Below are 23,862 nucleotides of genomic sequence, written 5' to 3'. Positions count from 1 at the left end.
TACGTGCTTACAGCTCAGTTATCTGTCCTCATTTTCATATATTCCAAATGTAAAAGAGATACATTAACACATAGTTGCAACTCAGCATAGTTAAAAGTGGATTTGAATTACCTCGAGCTGTTCTCTCCTTGCTTACATTCACAGACAAAACCAAATTAAAGCAGTGCTGCTGCTGTTCATTAGGACCTTGCAGCTCCTCTGTTGCATTGAATTTCTTCATGAATCAGTGACTTTTGTGGACTCACTGCGAGAGCCAGCAGCTGATCTCAATTTGAAGACAAGCTGAACTGCAGGTGTGTAACAAAAACTTTTGGAGCAACAGGAGGATTTTTGTCAGAAGCTGCTTTAAGGAGTGGCTCTCACAGAAAGCTCAGAAGCACCTGAAGAGATCGTTTGGTTGTCCTAAGGCAAGATTAGCTCTAATCACATCGTTCTTGACTAATGCATGTTCAACCTGTTCTTAAAGACTTCCAATGATAGACACTGCTCTTTATCTTCTCTAGGCAATCTATTGCTGTGCTTCACTATCCCTCTTCTTTGAATATCTTATATGTCTCAGGTAACTCTCCCTTGCTTTAATATATGCTATTAAAATAGAAATAAAATCCTATTAAATAAAAGCTTGCAGCAGATATGGAGAGGGATTATTCCTTGCTTCTTTACATTCTTCATGCATTCAAAAACTTTTATTGTATCTTCCTACAATCTTCACTCCTCCAGACTAAACAGACCTAACTCCTTTCCCCTTTCTTTTTAGGCTACGTTTCCTACACCTCTGTTTAGTATCTTGGGGATCCTGGGAACCCCGTATTTCAGCCACTTATTTGGGCTCCGGTAGCAAAACCAGCAACTTTTCTGAATGTGATTGCAAAGCACTTTGAAAAAAATCGTTTGTGTAACTATGTGCAAACTACAATTGTATTGAACTACAATATAACTATCATTCCATATGGATCCAAGATTTAGACCATCTTCTGCAGATGAGCAGCCCTACCGGATTTTGTGCACTCTTAGAGAAATCCATCACCCGTTCCACTGTACTCAGTGACTTGGTTAGAGGAAAAACAACAGAAGCAGAAAGATTTGGCTAAATGAGAATGATATATCAAAACACCCAATATTTTAATGAAAGAAACTGAATATCCACACATTTGCACTTCTGTACATTTTTTGTGATATATATATAATTTTAAGCTGTTTACAAATAACATTTAATGCTTCAAATATTACATAATGTTGATATTATATTTCTAGCAGAAATAAATATATTGCACTTAAAAAGAAACTTTTCATTAGATGTTGCTTCATAGTTTATGTTCACAACTTCTTTTTCCATAAAAAGATTTCCCCCTACCCCCACCCCATACACACAAACACACACTTCAGTACATGGTGAATGTGCTCACGCAATGCATTATAAACAACAAAGTCAACACAGCAAACAGAAGAACTGTGGTACATTCTGTTAAAGAGGTTACATCCAGTTTTTTACCTTCCTTATTTCTAAATTAAATCTTTCCTCATGTTTCTGAAGGTACAATAAAAAAAAAAGAAAAGATTCTTTAAATGTGCTAAAGGTAAAATACAGCAAACCGTATTTTTTGTCCTTAAACTATTATAGAAGTTACTTCAGAGTTTACTTAAATCACTGCTTAGTTTTCTTTTAAAAAGATAAAATAAAGAAAAAGAAGTTGTCATTTGATAAACTAGAGACTATATGCAAGGACAGTTTATTACAGAGTAATACATAAATCCTCTGGCCAGCAAGTAAGTGATTAGTAAAGAAACCACATCTCCTGCAGCCGAAAATGCTCTGTATGGAATAGTGAGAATAAAATCTTACTAAAACCCAAATTAATCTTGCAGTGAGTGAATGTCATCCCTCTGCAGGTGATGAGTGTAAGCGCTGTGGCCACAACGCCCTCCCAGATAAGGAGCCCTAAGCATCACACTGATCTCACTGTTGCTTTTGCCCCTTATCGAGGGTAAATAACCACAATTTATATTTACTTAAAGTTTTGGGAAGCTCCCCAAGTTTTTGCAATTATTTTCATTAATATTTCTGTTTCCCTGTATACACACATATGAAGATGATGTAGTGCATAATAATTAAGTTGCCAGCCCAAATGTTATGAGTTTAAAAGAGGTTTATTTTCAAATACTGGTTAGTGTTTGCTGGATGTTGGAAGCAGCAGCATCTTCTTATGTGTACACACTCATGCAGTGCCCCAGCCTCCATGGATAAAGCCTTCTGGGAGAAAATTTGCAATTGGATTTTGTAGTTTGTACTAGCAAGTAAGTTAGCTATCATACAATTTAACATCTTTGAACTCAGGAAGAAGCATTTCCATTAGAAACTCAGTACCTTTATCCACTTGGTCTATGCTTGTTTGTCAGTTTATACCTAGAAGAGTACCACTGAAACCCAGTGTCATTGAATTTCTGTCCTTGACAGTGCCTCAGGCCATATAAAGCAATGCTGCAAACCAAACGACAAATTTAAAATGTTTTTTATGTCTAGCTTCTCTCAGGGCTGTCCAAAAGCAGAAACAAAAGAAATCCAGACAAATGCATCTAAATCAGCTTTGTTAGTCTTTGGGATGCTTTTGTTGGATGAAAGACCTGAGGCTGTTGACTATCTATGGATAAAAGGGTAATCCAGAAAACACCCGAAAGAACTTGTAACACTTTGGAGGATGATTTTATCATTCTCTTTGAAAAGCATATTCAGACATGTTCTCTCCACCCTTCTTAAAAAAACACCCAACAACATAAACCAGCACCAGTTTGCTCAGCCAAGAGAGCTCATGAAGGTGAAGAGCACTTCTCGTGGGATACAGAATGTGAATTATATTGAAAAATGAACTCTAGGTTATGTTTGGCATTCCTAGACCATCTACCAGCAACAGATGTGCTGTCCTGAAAGTGATACGATTTTGACAGCAGTACAGCAACTCCTTAAATAAATTACTGAGTTATTGTCAAAGTAGTACAGATAATATTTTTTAGGAAAGCAATTTCACTCTTTAACCAATTAATTACAAATTTACATTCATTTTCTTCCAGTTGTAAAATCAGTGCTAAAGCTGATGTAGTTGGAGGTTTAGTCTTTTCTGTGGAGTTCCTATATTGTTGCCGTCACTACAGACTGTTCTTACAGTTAGACTTTATTTTCAGGTGAGAATGTTGAATGAAATCCCACCTCTGTTACAGTCAAGAAATCTGCAGTTGGCTTCAGTGGGCAGGAATTTTATCCCTGGAATCACTCCCATGCTGCCCCCTGCCCCCAGGAAGGGGAGAGGGACAGGGAGAAGACACCTGGCCAGGTGGCAGGACATCATTGTTGGGCGTCCTGTGGTCTCTGTGAACTTAATCCCTTCAACCTCACCTCTATGCAACAGGTTTTGTTGGTAGGATTGTGAAGGCAAAGATGGGGAGAGGAGAACTGGACATACCTGTTGACCTTACTCCTGGAGAAGACCCTCACAAGCTGCCTTCATTCCCTTGCTTGGGATCTGCCCGTGATTCTGTATTAGTGCGGAACCCAGTGGGTTTCTGATGCAAAGGAATTAAATCACTGGAGAGCAGCATATTCCAAAGAGCAGAACAAAGAGGGATGAGCACATTGAAAGAGACTTGATCTGACTGGAAAAAACAAGCTGTGGATTTTGACAGGTGGTTCGTTCTGCATCCATCTACAGTATGAAACTCAACACAGAGAGCATGAATGAGGAATTGGCCTTGTCATGTTTTTATACAGGGACAGTCTACTGCTGTATTTTTTCAGATATGAATCCCATTTAATTCATAATGAAAAGCACTTGTCTATCATTTAATATTTTTGTAAACAATGTTGTTAAAATCCAGTTTTGTTCTCCAGGAAAAGCCTGCGGTATTTTCTGTGAAACAGTATCTGGGGCATTTCTGCCTGCCAAATATTGGTGTTTTCAGAACAGGGACTGGGGCAGGGCTACAGAGATTGTACTGTTTCTTTCTCTGAACTTTCTTCACGAAGGAAGGGCAGGTCAATATATGAGCAGGCTTTGTGTGACTTGTAAAACTCGTCCAAATCAGCCTACCTGTTCAAACTTAGTTCTGGAGGCATCTCAAAGCTGCCTACCGACTTGACCATTTCCTGATAGAAGTATCAGCATTAAAGCTACTGGCTTGAATTCTGAACCTAACCATATCCCCTGCAATTCCAGATAAGTTAATGGAGCTGCAGAAGGAAACAGATAAAAGAAATCGGATTTCCCTACAGGCTTTAGTGCATGTTGTCATAGAGCCTTCATACAGCTCTAAGAGAAGTCAAGTAACTGGAGGAGAGGGATAAAAAATTTCTTCCCAATCTCCTGTGAAATTCTTCTTTCTATGGAATCATGTATGTACTTGAAGAGTTATGTTGCTGTGGGGCCAATATAATCTAATTTCCTGAAAAATAGGGGGTTTATATCAAAATGGGTAGACTCAACCTTGCAACATGCACTTTTCAGGTGAATCTGATAGCCTGGAGCAAAATCTAACATTTGGATACATCAAGCCAAATTCAGTGTCTGATTCTAAGCCATTTAAATACTGCAGAGCTTGGCCTATTATATTAACTTATGGAACTCTTTGTAGTAGCTCTGAACTCAGAAACTGTAAATGTAGGTTTGTTTTATTCACATACAGAGCACAGAAGTTGCGAATTGCCACAGGCTGTTTTTTATCAGCATATCCAACAGTGAGTAAAGGGAAATCGGGATGATACTGCAGATAGCTGAAGTGATTGAAATGGCCAATTTGGCAAGATTTTAAATTCAGCTACTGTGAAATACATACAGATGGACCTTATCTGTGGGATGCAAGTACTGGCCCACAACAGAAATTAGGAAAAGCCTGGGAGGCTGTCATTGCTCTGTGTGATGGGGCACGTAAGATGAGGTGCGTGACTTGCCTTGCACTTCACAGAGATGGGAGGTAGGTGACTCAGCATACTGTGCTCTGCTTCTTACCATATGATACCAACACACACTGGTCAGAAGTAGAGAATAATGCCAAAAAAGTCTGCTTTCCATTCGGTGTTCCAGCTCTACAGGGATCTTTAATATATGAGATTGGATTGCTAGGGTTTTTTTAACAGTAGATCTGTTATCTTCTGTAACTTGGATGCCACTCTACACAGAAACTCTGTGCTGACTTTTTTACAGTGAAATCCCAGCTCCCACCATGCAGAAAATTAGCATTGCGCTGATACTCTTTCCAGCAGTGCAAAGGATTCACGCTAGCTCTCTGCAAACAGGTCAATTTTTCTTATACCTCTATGGTTCCTCTATTGCATCAAACGTAATGTACTGGAAAAAGTGAGCAGTACTTGAATGAGAACCCTAATTACTAACTGAAAAATAGAGACGAGAATTAAAAAAAATTACATGTGAAGTTCTGTGCTGGTATTTTCCCAATATAGGGGGGACATGGGAAAACACACATTACAACCCTTGTTTTCCTGGCCAAAGAGCTTGTATAATAACAGCCATGACCAAACCCAAGAAAATCAGAACAAATAGAAGGATACTCCAATGTCACTCATCTGATACCAGCCCCTTGATTACAGTTTGATGTAGAGAGTCTGCAGACTGATCTAGCCTGAAATCTGGTTAACTTGGTACACATTTACAGCTAGAAACAGGTCTTCAGTGGCAAGCACAGCAGCAAACAAGCATTGATTTAAAGATTTGGTATCTTGGTTTTTTAAGTGACAGATTTTCCCAAATCAACATTTTCCTTCATCATACCTTAATAGACAGTTAAATTGCTCCTCCTAGGATATAGATCAAACTTCTTTTTAAATGAAGGGCAGAATACATCATACTTCTACAGTCCTGTAACACAGTTCTTTCTTGGAACTGGTAAGTGTTTTGTGAAAGAAACAAAGAAAGAAAAACTTGTTAATAATTTTTTCTTTGGGATTATAGTAGCAACTAAGAAATACTGCTTCTGGTGAATATAAGCCAGTCTTTTAAAAAGGACAGTGGTCTTCTCCACTTTGTCCCATTCCCAGCAAGTGTGTGCTGATAGCCTAAAACATGCTCAAAGTTATAGCAATACATTTTTCTGTTTAGATGCTCATCAGTCACAAGAAGAGATGAAGATGAGTAAGAGTATTGCCTTTTTCAGAATTCTTCTAGCATATGAAAAAAAAAAGACCTATACACAATTAATTTGTACACTGCTGCATAAACGTAATCTCTTTCCGCTAGGTATAATGCACCTTTGGAACAAGCTGCACGTGACCAAAAATCCTGGGGATTTACTTTGGGATCCATTTCAGCTGTGTTACACCTAGATCTGTGAGCAGCTCCAAGCTGCATGCTCTCTTCTTGAGATCCCTCAGCGGAGGAATCTATATCCATAATGCATTTTCTTAGCTGGTTTGTTACGAGTTCAGCACTCCTGCCACAGGCCTTTCAGGAAGGTCCCTTGTATTTTTCATACCAAGCTTGCACATTTCAAATCTCATCATGTTTCTTTTGTCTTACATCACTCATACAAATGGCGTCATCACTGCGGAGGAGTGACGCAGTCCCTGGATAGCTGCATAAGGACCCTGCTGAAAATAATGGTGGTACCTAGGCATGTGGAAGGAAGGGAAAGTGGGGCCACTACCTTGCATGGAGCTGGCTATAGCAGAGGGTGTAAGAGGCATTCCCAGGCGGCTGTACGGAGGCAGAGATCCTTGGATTGGGTGAGGAATGGGCGTAGCTATAGATGCAGTGCTGGTACCCAGGGCACTCAAAGACTGTGGATGCTGAAATCCAGGAAAACTGGTCGAGGAGGATACCCAGGAACTGAGGGACAGGTTATCAGATGTTGTGAAGGCTGACCCTGCAAGCAAAGAGAAAGAACGGGTGATGTTTGCACTGCCACACACACTGGTAAAACAGCATAAAGGGAGAAAATGGGTCTTTCAATGCAAGGCTGATTTTGATGACAAGTTGTCATGGGAAATACTTCCCAAATACTTCTCTCTCCTTACAGCTTTCTTTATATTATTTGCCCGTTGCTGTCTTTTATCACTACATCTTAAGAAAAATTTTCATTTTAAGGAGCTGGTTGCAGTCACCTGAACAGTAAAGTCAGCTTTGCCTGTCGAACATTTTTGGTATTAAACATTGAAGAACTTCGTAATGCTGCCACTAAACACTGAAGCTTCTACTCTGACGTGAGGTCTCCCTGTTTTGAAGACATGCTTGTAGCTTTTTACATCATCCTCGGTAGAACTGGTTATTTTTTTTCTAAAATTTCAGTCTGGCAAAAATGCAGAAAAAATTGCACCATAAGTTTTCCTTTTTTCTTTTTTTTCTTTTTTACCCCAGTAAAATGTGTCAACATTGCATCTTTTCAATCAACCTGACTTTTTCTAAAACACAGAACAAAAAATTCTAACATGTCAGAACATCTGTTGTTTTCCCAACTGTGTACAGTGCTCTAAGAAACAAGACTAATGCCAAATCATAGTAAAAGATGTGAGGCTTTAAGTGAAATGCACAAAAACATTAAAAAACATGCTCTCAGGTTAATTATCTATTTTTGATCAAATGGAAATGGTTTCTTTGGTATTTTTTTCATCTGAAAAAGTTCCAAAGATTATTTTCACAAATCTTCCATCTCTTTAAAACACTTTTTCTCCGAAGACTTTAGAATCATTAAAAAAGGGAAATGGTTTCTTTAAACTAGGATTATTTACTTATTTGGTTTTGACAGTCAAATTTTTAGGCCACTAATAATTTGTTTCAGTCATTACACATGGTCATTTTCAAATAATCTGTTGAGACTGTTGCCTTTCACCTCTGCGGTTCCTCTGTGCATCTCGTCATCCTCAGATATCTGATTTCTAGAAATGGGGAATACAATAAAATCCTATAAATAAACTCTTAATTTTTATTCCTATTCAAACAATAATTCAACTCATGTCCCTTCTGTATTTTCCTTCTTGTCCAACTGCATCCATGGAGAAAATGTTTCTTACTTTAAGAAATAAATTTGCTGGCAAGGGTATTTGGCAAAACATAATTTTATGTCAGTATTGCAAAACATTCCGAGAACAAGTTTTACAACAGGTATTAGTTTCATAGATCTGATTCTAGAAGTCAGGTTCATCCAAATTGTTAAAAAAGTAGGAAGACACCTATCTGTCAAGGTAAACTTATTGGAATTATGTATACTAAGTAATTGTAGCCACATACTCAAAACAAAGCTATAAGCCAACAGGAATAGAAAGAAAAAATTCAGATTATAATTTTTTTAAAAATACATCTCTTTAGGGATATATTTGCAAATCAGAAAGAGAGCTACTCTTGATTAATTCCTCCTCTGCCTAATGAAACAAGTAAAACAGCCCAGTAACAGGAAAGAGAAATTGTGTCAGTTCAGCAGTAGAAATGGACTTGAACCAAATCCTGGCCCTCCCACTGAACCGAATCCCAACCACCGGGAAGTTAGGATCCAGAGCCAAACTATAAAGATAACACTGTACTCACCGACCAGAACAAAACCCTTTACAAATGTGGGGATATCTGAGCATGATGGCGCTACAGGGAAAGCGGGATGCAGATCTGGATTTGCCTGGAAGGTTTACATTTGGCCCTGTTCCAGGGAGCTACTGTGAATCCAGTGTGTGTGGATGCTAGGGCACAGGCACCCAGACATGAAGCATGAAAGAGTTTTAATTGGATTTATATGTTTCATTTCTGTTAATTCCTTTGGAAATGGACTTTTTGGGATAAATATACTACTGAAGGATAGCCACTTCCATCTTCAGATAGCTGAAATAGGCTGAGCTGAGAATGCTCTGGGTGGGTGCTGAAATAAGTGGAAATAAATAGCAATAAACTTTGTTTTTCACAAAGTATGTGATCCCTTCTCATAAATGGTCATGAAATGATCAGAGGGATATAACACCGCTCCTATGAAGACAGGCTGAGAGAGGTGGGGTTGTTCAGCCTGGACAAGGCTCCAGGGAGACCTTATGGTGGCCTTTCAGTACTTAAAGGGGGACTATAGGAAAGATGGGGACAAACTTCTTAGCAGGGTCTGCTGCAATAGGACAAGGGGTAATGGTTTTAAACAAAAAGAGGGTAGATTTAGACTAGATATGCGAATTTTTTTATTATGAGGGTGGTGAATCACTGCAACAGGTTGCCCAGAGAGGTGGTAAATGCCCCATCCCTGGAGACATTCAAAGTCAGGATGGATGGGGCTCTGAGCAACCTGATCTAGTTGAAGATGCCTTTGCTCATTGCAGAGGGAGGTTAGACTAGGTGACCTTAAAGGTCCCTTCCAACCCTCTATGATTCTCATGAAGAACTCCCATAAGCACCCTTTCCTCCTCCAGCTGTAGTGGTCTCTAATTGCAACTTACTACTCAAAAAAGTCTCACATACCACATTTGCCACCACCAAGGGAATGTGCTGTAGTAACTCTGAGGCAGTTGAGACCTCAAAGAGCTTGTAACTCACACCACCCAGCAACATGTATGTATTTGGCTGTCAACTCTCATATATATGGGAGGACATCCCTCAATTTTGCATGCAAGGTAGTTTTAAAATGCATCGGAAGAAATGAAAATGTTTATGGAGTTTCAATAAGACCATCATTTCTCTCCTCCTATCTTGGAGGACTTTTCCTTATTTAAGGACACCAGACCTAAACAGAGAGTGAAGGCAGTACCTGTTACTCATCTGCAAGAGCAGTGTGTTTTACTCTCTGCACACATCTCTGGTTGCCATGCTAGCACATGGCTCTCAGAAAAAAGTCAGTTGCCACAACTCATCACCCTCGTCACTTACTCATTTGTCATATTGCGAGCAAATGCAGAACTGTACCCTGTATCTACTATACATAAAACTACTTGTAATGAACTATTCTTTCCTCCTATGATGCCTTCCTAGGGATTCTCTTCGGAAGAGAAAGGCTTTAATGGCCAGCTGTCATGCTGAGGTTCACCTAGTTCACCTTGTCACTCCCAAAGGAGGACATCACACCAGGGAGAACTTTAATTCTTGGGGAGAAGATGCCGTGCTCTGAGCACTGCTGGTATGGGAAAATCTAGCGCTGTCTTCAACAATAACTGGCCTAGGATCTAAGCTGGCGTGAACCGAGGTAATCCCCCAGAAGCATGTGAAAGGATGGCATCGTACCAGCTGAGGAGTTGCTCCAGAAACTCCACAATCTGAGGAACTGCTCTTAGAATAGACATGTATGAACAAGCCCACCTAATCGCATTTTGTTGAAGAGCAACTCGTGGTTAAAAATAAGTGTGTTTTCCCTGCACAAGCCCGAAGAGCTTATGACCAGAAATAATGCTCTTATCTTAGCAACACTGTATGAAGTTAGAGGACAAGACAAGGGCACTGCCAGTCGGAAGGCAGATAGAACTGCTTTACCTCAAGTGGCTGTTGCGTATCAGGCAGGTCATGAAGTCAACATGCAAAATATAATGCAACACAAGTTTATGCTAGTCAGTGATCCCACAGGGTGGGTTTGGGATCTATTTCCAGTGGCAAATTATGACAGATGCAATTTGTCCAGCAAGTATCCCCACAAAGAACCCTGTCTTACTCCTACTTTTGTGGCTGCTAAAGTAGACAAACCATTTAATAAAGCATTTGAAGTGAATTCCCTCAGCAGGAGAAGCACCTTTTAGAGACCAAGAGATAAGTAAACACCTATTTTCCAAGGAGCTATGGACTTCTCTTCCTGTAGAGGCAAAGCAGATTAATCACAGGCTGGTTGAAGATGGCCAGAACCAGTCCTCCATTCACAGAAGGCTGGAGGAGCAGCAAATGGCACACCCACACAGTCCTTTTGAAATGATGCTGAGCCCCAGGCAGTAAGTTCTGCCAAGAGATGGAGGGTGTTAGCTTGTTCTCAGCAACATGGTAATGAAGTTGCCTGTTTCTCAGTCATCTTAAAAAGGAAGCAGAGATAAGTTCTTTCCTGATGGCAAAGTCTGTATAGGCATCTCTAGAGCTATCCCCTGAACTAGCCACCCACATCAGTGCCTTGGGCATATCTGATGTTCAGAAGAGCCATAAGGTAACAGCTACTCTTCTTCATTATAGGACTACATGGCAGACACACACCAGAGAACTGCTTCAGGGTACTGCAGCACTGACTGCGGTCCTCCTTTTCTCAAGCATAACTAGGTCACCATGGTTTACCTCACGAGCAGGGTTTCCTACCTCTGCTTTGTGTTGCCTGGCTGTCATCTCCAAGATCATCTTCTCCTCCGTAGGTTCGAATGGGGGATCGGGCATAGGAATGCTTTTGGATAAGGCTCTCCACGCTTTCTCTGTGAAAGGAAAAAATCCCACTGCATCAATAACATCCTGAACAGCCTCCTAATTCATTAAGTTAAATGCAATGAACATACTGCATTTTCTCTGTCCAGATCAGAGTTTTCTTCACACTCACTCTCTGAAATTACTTAACCAAAGGGTTGCCTCGTGGTATGCCACTGCAAATGCCAGGCTTGGCCTGCAGCGTTTTGACATCGCTGATCACCTCTTACCTGCATGGTACTGCTTCTTCAGCAAAGTGAACTTCCCACTGCATTTCCTGGATGTGGTCTCAAGACAGTGGATATAAGACCAGCACTCTTCATAAATTCACAAACACAAGCTCTGGGGTTATTTGTGCTGAGTGATCAATCTGGGTTCAAAGAGACACCTGTGGTCCAGCTCCTTTCAAACAAGCTTTCTCGTCATACACAACCACCTCATCTGGTGCTCTCCCATTTCTCTGAAGTCAGGGGCAAGAGACAGATGTGTCCAGAGACAAGCCAGCTCTAACCATGCTCTCTCAGCATCAGAGATGAGGCCAGTTTGTAGCAGGAAGTCTACAGATACTGCCCATCTCGTGCCGCATCTATTCTGGGAGGCTGGAAGCATCTGCCAGGCCCCTGCCTCGCTGGTGGCACAAAGCACTGAAGTCACCCAAACAATTTTTAAATAGAAGGAAGGCATATCTGCATGATAAGCCATAGCAGTTTGTAAGGAAGATCCAACCTTACACATTCCCAGCGCGTTTCCATGTAAGTAGGTGGCATTCTCCCGAAGATGAATACGACCTAGGCACATTTCCAAAATGGGTTTGACCTTCTGTTCCCATTTAAGAAATCTAGGTAGTGATAGCTAGATTTAAAACAATCTGCTGCTCAGTGACCATTTTGTCTGAATTTACCATTTGGCCATTCATACTTGCTAACACCCTTTGCTTGGAGAGCGTGGCTGTTAAAGAAATTCCAAGGAAAATAATTTTCCAAGTGACATGATAAATCACAATGGCACATGTTTTCCTTTCCTACAGAAAGCCCATTATGGTCATTTTGTCCTTGGTCTATCACTGGCATCATTACTTATGCTAGTCTCCTCAGAAAAAAAATATAAATAAAAAGCGGATCTTATCAGTGATTTACTTGTGTCAGGATTGGAAGTGGACTGAAAGCAATGGCAGTTCCTACATAGAGGATGATATAATTGGATTACTGCCTTTTAAGTGATTGAAAACAGTAGGCATATCGGGGCTATCTGTAAGAAGACTTCGCAAAGAAAAAGACAGATGCCATTGTTTACATAATGTGCTGCATGCCTCTTAAAACTTTTTTTTTCTGAAGCAGAATGTGAAATGCAAAGAATTGTACTTAACAAAAAAGACTATCTCAGATGAGTACAGAATAACGGAATTATTTAGACCAGTGATATCTGAGTGATTTAGATACCAGTCTATAAGCGTATTCATAACCAAAGAATTACTAATCTTTAAAGGTCTGAAAAATAAATGTGAGTCAGGTGATTGTATTGTCCCTATTGGCTTTATTTCTAGTAAAGGTCTGCTTACAACAACAGACATTGCAGCCTGTAATAATATCCTGATGCAACAGAAACAATGCAAGCTCTAGTTCTAGTGCAGTGGGCCAAATTCATCTCTAAAACATTGGATCCAATGGTGGTTTGGGGATAAACTCACCCCAATAAATTTATATTTGATTTACCTACAGGGATTTAAAGCTAAATCAAATGCCCACAATTATTATAGACTAAATTCTTTCCAGATGGGTTTGTATGCTAAGACAGAGAAGTCTATTATTCTATACGGTTGTCTTCTTTTAAAGGAAAAAGAGAGATGACTTCTTAGTGAACCCTGAATCTGCAAAGTTTGAAACCAGGGAACTATGTGGTAGGCTTATTTATTTATTTTTAATGTTGTAATGTCACAGGTAGTATGCTAAAGTTTTTAAAAGATTAGTCTCATTCATTGGCACAAGAAGCAAATGTGTTTATGGCAGAGGGAACAGTAATGAGGAAACTTGGATCAGGGAAAGGAACTAATTTCACAAAAGCGGTTCCTTTTGTGCAGCTGGGATTTAATATTCAAAATCGTATACGCTTAACATGCCTAACCATGTAGGTGGTTTATGCTAGTAGGCACAACATGCCTACTAATTTTTCATTTTAAAGGTTGAAGCTGTGATTCACATCATGAGTGCAAAGCGTTGAGATTCACAGCAGAATGTAGGCACCTGGTCCCCACAACCTTCAGGTGGACACTCTTCTTTCCACATACAATACATGCTGCATATAAACCTTCAAATAACCCTATGGAATGCAAAAGGCAGGGCAGGAAACCATCTAAGCATGTGAAACAAAACAAAGAAAAACAAGAAGTGGTGTCTTTTCTCCACTCATGAAGTATATCTCTGAGTTACCCACCAAGTACTGGTTCTTCCACCTAGAAAAACAAGAGCTTGAATCTACACTCAGGTCTCCCCCGCCCTGGACAAGTGACCTAAGTTAAGGGATAATCTTTCCTTCCCTTTGTGTTTCAAAGGAAAGGGATGTTGGCCTCTGCATCATGCTCCAATACTTCATGTTCAGAGAGTACCACCTGGAGATCAAGTTTTCTTAGAGAAGAAAAGGGTTACAGCTCATCCAGCATAGGATGGAAAGAGGTCTGCCTCTTCCAGCCTTTCAAGGCAGAAGAGCTTCAGGACTTTCTCCCAAGTAGATGTGTAGGAGGAAGTAGATGATGCAGAATATGGTGCTCTGTAGAGTGGACCAATAAAATTATTTAAAGTCCATAATAATAATAATAATTTTAAAACTTTGGCTTTATAGTTCTCTATGCCACAGCTTCGGATATCTCAATGTGGTTTAAAGGATTCATGGAAATAATTTTATAAATTATTGAACAATAAATCAATATTTTTCATTTTATGATTCTGCTCAATAAAAATAAACTAGCAAGTGAGGAGTATGGTGGAGGTTTTTTAAAGCTTTCCTTTAGTATTTTTCAGAGCTGATTCACACTGAACTGGCTGAAGAACTAGAGTAACTTCCAGTTACTCAGTGCTCAACTTCTGTACTTCTGTTACTCAGTTTGTGACCAGACACTTATCTAATGCTTAGACCTAACGATTTTTACCTTTTAATGTATCTTAAAACTCCACAGTTTCTTCTATTAGGAATAAAATAGCAACAAACTTTGTTTTGAGAGATCACAAGCCACCAGCTTGATAAAGGAAAGACGTCCCCTTTCTGTCAAATTTTTTTTGTGTGGTCTACCAACAATTTTCAGTCTTCCAGACTGCTCTTCAGCTCACAGATATCTTGTAAATACCCAGAGGAGGGGGAAAAAACACACACATAGGCATAATATATTGCTATGATTAAGCTGTGCTGTGTGTACAGCTGGGTAGTAGCAGCAGATGACAGGCAGGAGAAGAACAAGTTAGGGGCTGAAGCTGGAAAAAAGAAGGAGGAACCGCGTGCCAAACGGAGAGGGGAAAACTAAGCTTGTATTAGCTAGCACACCCGCAGGGAAGGTGCTGAGACAGGACAAATGTGAGGAGAGGTAACAAGGAGAAGGTGCTTGGGCTGATCCCAATGGTCTGCGTTCTGACGGAAGCACGCCTTGAGCCCAGCCCTATCAATAAACCTCTGCTTATTGCCAACAAAACATTTCTCTCCTCTGTGCAAGAAATAAAACGGCGCATTTTGAATGAGGAATTGAAGAAAGTGAAGGGTGGGGAGAATTTATCAATTAGCAAGCTTTCAGAGGGCACAGGGAGAATCTTGCCATTCTTCGGGTTTTAACCTCTTGACTGAAGATTTCACTCTTGCCTCTGCTGGCAACTGATGCCAAAACTAAACTTCCATCTAGGGATGCTTTATGTCTGGCAGCTACAAACTGAGTCTTTGGCCTTGTTTAGTTAACGCACAGAGTAGTCTCAGAGGATCAAATGTAGATAGGAAAATCCTGATGTAGCTGATGAATGATTCACTAATGCTTTACAGACTAAACCCAAGTTCTTGCCATGGGTATGAACTGGGAGATGGCAGAAAACAGAGCTGGCTTGGGAAGCAGCTGAGGAGCCAGGCCCTGTGTGAGGATGCTCGCTTCCTTTTGCTGTCAACCCAGATTACAGAAATTCTCTCAGGAGATGGTAAAGTCCCAGATTACCTTGAGAAAGATCTTTAATCAAGACGAAAAAACAGTACTTCTTCGTAAGTGGGAGCCAGCATCTCTCTGATGCTTCTTTGTATCATTTTTTTTTCTGCTCCTTTTGCTGTTACTCTGCTTCCCCTGTGCATTCACAGCAGCCTGGTGATCACCATGACCCTGATTCTGAAGCGCATGACCATGACCTCTGCTGATACAGAAGAGGGCTCACCTGGCCACAGTGCATTACCAGCGCTGATGCTGCTACACACCTGCACGCACCCAAAGCTATGGATTTTCCTGAATCTGGCAGAGCCAGCACCCAGAGGATGGAGACAGGATGCCTACCTTCTCCCTTTGGGACAAGAAGGCGTGAGGCAATACATTTGCTTTTGGCAGAAGGTGGTAGAAAAGCTAACCCAGAGCTAGCCTGCTGGAGCCAGGCCTGGGTTAGTATCCATCTTAGAGCTGTACCATGACTCCAGGGAGGATGGGGGTGATGCAATAGGCAGCTATCCATTCCACTGGGAGCCAGGCTAAACCGCCTTTGAAGACGATGTGCAAAAGCCAGACTGTGGTGAAAAAAAGCAGGGGGCAGAGCCAGGTACGCTGAACTTAGATCTTCTGCAGAAGTTACTGTCTCAGGAATCACTGCAAGAGGCACAAATGTCAGAGTGGAGTCAAGCAACCTGTTGGTATTTTCTCTCTTTGCCCATACTACCCAGGTGCTCAGTAAGTTAAAAGGTAAGAATATCCTCAGAATCTGCTCCCTGTTCCTGGTGTATGGGATTTGGGTTTTTTTCTTTTGTTTTCTGCCTCTTTCTTTACAAGGAAAAGGCAATGTTAATTAAAAAAAAAAAAAAAAAAAAGAAAGAAAGAAAGAAATTAACAGAAGGAAAATAATAAAATAATAAAACTGACAACCATGTTTTTCTTGGCCATTCAGTTCAACACAAAGAAAAATACAGAACAGGATATAAAGTGTATGAATTATCAGTTTGCAGCCTGAATGACTTCTTTAGTTCTGTATTTCAAAGGTTTCCTTTTTTTGTAGCTGCCAGTTAGTATGTTTGGAAGAAAGCCCAGATAACAGAAGAGATCAGAAGTGAGGTGAGGTGAAGACAGATGGAATAAATGGGCTGAGAAGGCACAAAAATAAACTTGTCGGAAGTCGCACTGTAGTAGAACTTTTTTTTTTTAAGGGAAAAGATGACTAATTTGTCCAAGACGCAAATGCTAAAAACAAGTCTGTAAAAAAACCCAAAACAACAAAAAAACAAATGCAAACAAAAAAAGCCCAACAGAGCAAGAGGACCAAATACATTTCCATAACAACAGCAAAGACTGAACAACACACTGTCAGAACCACTGTTCAGATATCACTCTGCTTTCGTGTTCCTGTGGGTTTTAGTTGCTATTTTACACATGCACAGAGACATACTAATTTGCTACGTATAGTTGCTCTTATACTGGTAGATGAATATTACAGGCTGACTATAGGAACCTAATTCAGCTCCGACATGGGATGGAGCAAATCCCAGACCAGACCAAAGTAGCTCCGTTCCACTGCTTAGACTAAAACTGAACCAGTTGTGACCAGGGAAGAGCTGCATTGGCTCACGTGAGCTGAAGTTTAATTTGGCCCAAAAGCTAATACAGAGACACCGAACACTTTCACACAAAACCAAAACTATCGCGCAAATGTTGGATGGATGGAACACTCCAAGAACACATGATTTTAAAAGAGAAAGGAAACAAGAATTAAATTATGAAAAAAATCTAGGTTTTGATGATTGCAGAAGGAAGAACAAGTGTATCTCCTAAGTGGTATTTACTGGACCCTTGCAATAAACATTGCTACTGATGGCAATTCTGGAAGAGCTGTAATATGCATGGCAGTGATGTAGCCTGGCTGAAGCCATCACATGGGAAAAGTAACAACACTTGTGAAGGAGTACGAGATTATTAAATATACCCACTCTGCTTCTCTCAACTGCAAATAAAAATGAGAAAACCAGCTATTTTTTATACAAGGAGTGAAAAGAGAGGAAAAGGTAAAATTTCTCCGACTTGGAAAAAAGCAGACACTGGCAAACCTATGTCAAAGCTCTTTCTCTGTATCCTTTTTCACCAAATATAGTGACACACTTAACTCTACTGTAGGCAACCCCACAGAGCTCCACTTCACCCAGTGACTGCAGCTGTTTCTTTCTGACTGCCAGGCAGAGGATGAAAGGTGAGGAGAACAGGGCAGCACTGTAAAACTGGGGCTGAGGGAAGTCCCTGGAAAAGTTCCTCTGGGGTGGAAACCATGGGTCTGGTCTGACATCACCCCCTCTCCTTATGCATGCACTACACCTGCACGAGGTGAGTGGAAAACACTAGCAAATTAAAATATTTTTATACCATTTTGCACAAATAAAAAGATAGATAGCAGAATATGTAAGTGAAAAATGAGCCAGGGTATGAGTGCTTAAAGTCTAGGGAACTGAAGACATTTTAGCTGGCATGGAAGGCTTTCTGCTGGGGAAAAGGAATAGTTACCTGGCTAACAGTAAGTGAAGCTGAAGGAACCAGAGCTGAAAGGAATGCTTCAGGTGTCTAAATGTAAGCAGGTAGTGCTTTCTAGATGTCTTAAGACATCCCAGCCATCTGCAGTGGTCTGGGAGGGATGGTGCAGAAAATACAGACAACCCATCTACCCCTCTGGAGCAGCGGCTGGAGGTTGGAGCAACCTCAGCACATCTGGAATGGCACCAGATACCAGGCATTTAGGCACCAGAGTCCCTGGTCTTTCTCCCTAAATTCAGGACTTCTTCTCCCAGTCTAGACGTCAGAGATGATCTCCCATGGCTGACTGCTGACATTTGCAGACTGAGAAGTAGCTGAGGATAAAAGATCAGCTGGGAAGTTTGACTTGTTGGAGAGCTATGACAAAAGCCCTACTAACCACGGACATGGGAATAGGTCATAAAGAGTATGTATTTCTGGCTGTTGGTAGAGGGATTTGCAGCGTCAAGGAAGTTCTTCCAGACCAGCAGTAAGCAGTGGGAATGGGGAGGAAGGCAGCTCTGGGGGGTAAGCAGGTAAGGGATGGAGGATAGGATTGCCGTGGACAGCACATCAGCAAGCACGTGGCTTCAACTGCTACTTCAACAGGGCAGTGCCCATACCCAGGCATTAGCATCCATCTCGCTTACAGCCTTGTAAGCCAGGACAATGTATTTCTCCATCTCAGACATGAAGTTCCTCAGGGGAAAATTCAGAATCTGATTACCATGCAAATCCAGCTGGGATGCTGGGATGCAGCTCTCTTACTTCTCCCATCCCCCAAATCCTTCCTTTCTCTGTCTAAAAATTACTTGGGTGTGCAGCCATACGTTTCCACATTGCTTCCTGAAGTGTGTGTCCACCTCCCAGCAGCATTACTGGACTCATGGAGATGGGAATACTTGCTTAGTTCTCTTTAACAGTGACAAGTCCAAACCCTGAACTTGCCTACCATGTAACTGCATCAAATAGACAAGCAATGTTCAGATCGTGATTACGATCTGTTAATTCTTGTTTGATCATTACTTTACAATACAGTAGTTCTGTTTATTCACACTCTTGAAAAGATCACTTTTTTCACTGAATTATTTGCATGATGTTTAATTGTGATGGTTTTATTTATCTTTTTATTTTTAAAAGGCTAATTCTTCACAGCAACTTAAAAGATAAATTAAGGCTCAAGATAAAAAAAATTAATCTGTTGCGTTCTGATTTTGCAACCTTTATGGCTTTGGCAATTTTTTCTTAAGCAGAAGCATAAAGATATTCCCTTAAAGCCTATCTCCAGAGTGAATTGCTCATTACCAAACCTGCAGCAGTCTTTTTCAGAAATGTTACCATTAAAAAAAGATCACGCTCATCCACATTACTGCATTTGGCATCCCATAGCCAACACCACGTTAAGCTCCGCATTCTGACAGTTGGTACTAAATGTTCAGCTTTTCAATCACAACCACTGCGAGAGCTTTTTTGTAATAGAGGAAATGTAAATACTGCATAAAAAGATCAAAAGGTGAATCGACAACTTATCTAAATCACAGCAGCCGCAGATAAAGTCTGCCCCATTGCCATAAATAGATTACCAGAAGTAATGTATGGAAAGAGTTGATTGTGGAAAGAATCTCACATCCTACTGAAAATTTGATATATACCAAACTCACCACAGATCTTTTCAGTAGTTAAGAGCTTCGCATATATTGCTAGGAGTACAAGGAAACCATTGTAAGGTATTTAGACAGGAACAAGAGAAAATATGGGCACTTCAACAGATTTGCTGTTGCCTACCTCCTTTACCATTTTGCAATTTTCACTTCCTTTACATATAGTATTTTAACTCCAACACATATAATGCAAACAGATTTAATCCTAAAGGCATTTGCAGCTTGAACGTTCAACATAAGGATCGTAAATCTAGAATGGGAAGCCTGAAATCGTTAAAGTCACATATTTATAAAATCATATTCAATTAGGTTAAAAAAGTGCAATTTCTGTCATCATGTCATAAAAAGATGTGTTTTTCTCTCAGATCTACTATAAAGAAAAGCTCCCTATATTGTTACAGATAGAGGCTGTTTTCAATCAGTTACAAGGGGCAATCCAATTACTGGATGGTTTAGTGCAGTAACTGACTCCAGACTAATTTAATTTCTTTAGGTCTCTAAAGATCAATTGATCTGATTTGTTTCCCTCCCCAAAGGCTGTTTAGGAAAAAGCAGGCTTAAATACCTGGAAATGAAATACAAAGCTCGGTACACTTTCACACTACTTAGGTCATTCGGAAAAGCTGGAACCCGTGATAAATGAGTGCTCCCTTGGCCCTAACATCACAGGATGCTTTGCAGGAGAGCGCTGAGCTCGCCACACAGCGCTGTGCATCATGTACACATGTGCTGTTCGCAGCCCTGCTTAGGAAGCAATGCATGGAAAGTGTTTTCACAGCTTCCAGGTAACTATTCCGCTTTCAAGAGTTGTGCAAATGTGCATTCGGCCTGCCTAGCCTTTTCCCTGGCAAATAATTATTCTTATCAGACAGTGATCTTGAAGAAATGACTAAGTTTCCAACTGGACCAAGCAAGGGTCATGTCGTACTATTCAATGTATCACCTACATCTTGTAACACGTGTCACAATGGACATCAAGCAAGAAAGTCTTCCTGTTGTCACATCCCACTTTGCTATTTCTTTCGCTTTGTATCAGATTTCTTGAAGAAATTTTGCTGGTGCTAAGATGAAATCTGTAGAACCAGTGGGCACTCAGAGAATGGCATACTCCTCTGCCTGAGTATTTTAATGCTGGCACTGAACAGAGCCCTAGGTATTTCTGGACTATATCAGATAACTTAGGAAATTCCCAAACAGTCTGTTACCAGCCCTCTTGTGTGTTACCCTTTTACCTTCTCATTACTTGATGTGTTGTGCAGCAGGTCTTGGTGGTTTTTTTTTTTAAATACCGCTGTTCCCTAACTGGGGCTAAGCTTTCCAATTTAAAGTCAAAATAAGACCTTAACCAAACTTGGCCTCACAAAACCACAGTTTTAATGTCATTTCAATACCTTTCATGTTCTGTTTCTTGTATTTATTGTAGGTTTCACATTTGGCTACATTATTGTTCATGGCAACATTCGTGCCTGGGCTAGGCTGCCTGTCTCGGGCTCTATTCTTAACACTTATCAATAAACAAAAGGGCACTGCGGTTTATGCTCAGCATTCTGACTCCATGCCATGTGCTGTTATAATAAGATGTCCTCTGGAAATATTCCCTTCATAGCCAGCACCACGACACCAGCCAGTTCAGCTGCACAGAGGTAACTAAGTTTTTCTCCCAGCTTATCTGTTCAGACTCTCTCAGCCCTTGCATAGCTGTGTTATTAGATGTCGCCTGTCTGTAAAACAAGGAAACTGAAATGTGAAAATCACAGTCTCTTCTCTTCGTACGGGTCCTTTCTTGGCTATTTATTTCATATAAAACTGAGCTTTGGAAGTTGTTTACCTTAGTACTCTGTTAATACAGCAGTCTATGCTATTTTAATTAAATCTCTTCTTTGGGTTTTTTTTTTTTCCATTTTCAATGAAGGCTTTCACTTAGGAAACAATTTTTGAAAGCTTTGCAAGTGTGCACTGCAGTCTACAAGCTCGCTTTCCCCAAATTACTGTTCTTTTACTCAATTACTCAACAGATCACAAATGATCCAGTCACTAGTAAGGTATAAAATATACCACTATTTCCCATCCATGGACCTGCTTAGATTGATGTACTCCCAAAATGCTGTATAGACTTTCTCTAGCTGTATGGATATGACTTTATTGAGCAGTTTGTCCCCTATACGCACCCGTGAAAGATGATTCACAGATACATCTGGATACCCCCACCTAGGAGCCTGGAGGGGTTTGGCTTCTCCAAACTTTCTTTCATGGTTGTGTGCTCATAGAAAAGTTTGGATGCACTATATCCACCTCCATCTAGTTCTCTTCCAGTCTAAAGGACGCAGGCAGCTTATTTTGCTTCATTTGCCAAACTATTTGACATGATATCATAAAAATGTGATGAACTGGAGAGCTACCAAGAGATTGAAGTTTATTTCCTACTCAACTGTGGATTAATGCTTCTGTCCCTATGGTAGCAGTTGTTTATAACGAGCTCTACACACACGGAACTCCACAGTTTCCAGATAAAGCTTTCCCCCGATGCAGCCTGCCATACAATTTTGGTGAAACAAAAATGGCATCTTTGTCGTTCAGAGTAGGAGTTAATGGGATTCGTCCTGATGGCAATAATTGCTGACTTCAGTGTCTGGGACTGCTGAAGTGTATTTTGGGAAGCTCCCTTCTCTCTTTTCCACTGTGTGGAGCAGTGGGGAGCTATAAAGATGTTTTTCACAGGACCACTGCCCTTGTTTCTCATTGACCCAATTCACAGCCCTCAGTAGGATTAAATGGCATGATAAGAAAAAAAGCTTTTCATTCCGAAGTTGTAAAACTGACCCTCTCCCCCCTTAAAGAAGCCCCCTCAGGAAGATGAATATATTGGCCCCAACTGAAACAGATGTCAAAACTCAAAACAGCTCTTTCTTCATAAAGTTTGTAAGTATTTTTAAAGGAGGTGGAGGAGGCTTACTGTATGCAACAAGATAACGTTAAAATGCACAGCTTCTCAGGAGTTGAAAGGATGGTTTTTCTACAAACCCTCTCTTCTCTTTATCTTATCTGCATGGAAAGTAAACAGAAAGTCCCCATTACCTCTCGATATCAGTGAGTCTGGAAGAGTCCCGGAATCCTTTAGCAAAAGGGTTGCTGTCAATTTTCAACTTGGTTATCTGGAAACACAGAAAAGAGCAACGCAACATGAATATAGTGTTAAGGTATTGCAGCGTACAAAGTGTTAACCAATCCATCCTCCTGACTTCACTGCTAATTTTATCCGTGCTCCTTGTGTGAGTGCACGTGTGCCACTCTTGAGATGCTGCAAAGCTGGGGAGGCAGAGCAGGGTGTATTACACATATGGCAACGGAAAGACCAAAGGGCACAGTGGGCTCAGCCTGCGTGCTACCCAGCGCAGGAGGAACCCAGCCACGTACAGCATCACTGCTTCCAAATACCTGAACAGCGTGAATCGGGTTGTCTTCTCCATGAGCAACACACAGAACTTCACTAACATCTGAGCCTCGTTGGTGGACCTGCACAGCAACTAGTATGAGCCCAAAGCAGGAGCCACTGCCTGCAGACCTGAAGTTGTTTCTGTTCAGCCCCACCATCCATTTATTTATTTATTTACTAGGATGTAAATGTTCTCAGCCAGACCTACCAGCCCTGACGTGGGGGAAGTTTAACTGCTTTTGCATGGAAGGAGGCTGAGAAAGGGAAGGAGCGAGGGAAAATGTGGGGAGAACTGAGATTTAAAGTGACAGATCCTGGATTAAAGGAGTAACCCCATTAAAACCATCACAGTCCTGGAAAAACAGAGCTCTTACAACCAAAACTCTCCTTCCTTCTTCTAAGGCAGCTACAAACCTGCCCAGTGCATCCTGTCAGCCTTTCCATTCTGCCAGAGTAACCCAGTGATCAGATGGAGTCCCTCTGCCCCAGAGCAACTTTTCAGGCATAGGTGGTGGCTTCCAGTGTTTTTTTGGGAGCAGGAAAAAAATACACCATTGCCCTTGTGAAGTTTTCTAGCTGTCCAACCAAATGTGATTTGGTGAATAAAACCTAAGACATCATCACAACATTCAGATTTTCCAACCATACTTCTTCCAAGAATTAAAAATAAAACCGTAAGTGGGAGTTAGAGCTTGACAAGGGACAACACAGGACCTGTCCTGCAAGGCAGTGAATGCC

At 40.8% G+C, this 23,862-nt stretch overlaps 1 protein-coding gene across 1 annotated transcript in view; it reads right to left on the bottom strand.

The window, feature by feature from the left end:
- Positions 1-1,096: 1,096 nt before the first annotated feature.
- The window catches only part of TBX20 (T-box transcription factor 20), a 40,323-nt gene continuing 17,557 nt past the window's right edge, over positions 1,097-23,862 (bottom strand). The window contains exons 6-8 of the mRNA XM_055806612.1: positions 22,767-22,843; positions 11,223-11,332; positions 1,097-6,864 (exon numbers count right to left, since the gene is read on the bottom strand). Coding sequence (XP_055662587.1) covers positions 6,524-6,864; positions 11,223-11,332; positions 22,767-22,843 — 528 coding nt within the window. The 3' untranslated portion in view covers positions 1,097-6,523. The remainder of the gene's footprint in view (positions 6,865-11,222; positions 11,333-22,766; positions 22,844-23,862) is intronic.

The sequence above is a fragment of the Falco peregrinus genome, chromosome 5, assembly GCF_023634155.1.
Source record: "Falco peregrinus isolate bFalPer1 chromosome 5, bFalPer1.pri, whole genome shotgun sequence".
Lineage (NCBI taxonomy): Eukaryota > Metazoa > Chordata > Aves > Falconiformes > Falconidae > Falco > Falco peregrinus.
Note: the sequence above shows the minus strand (reverse complement) of the source record. Positions and strands in the feature narration are given on the sequence as shown.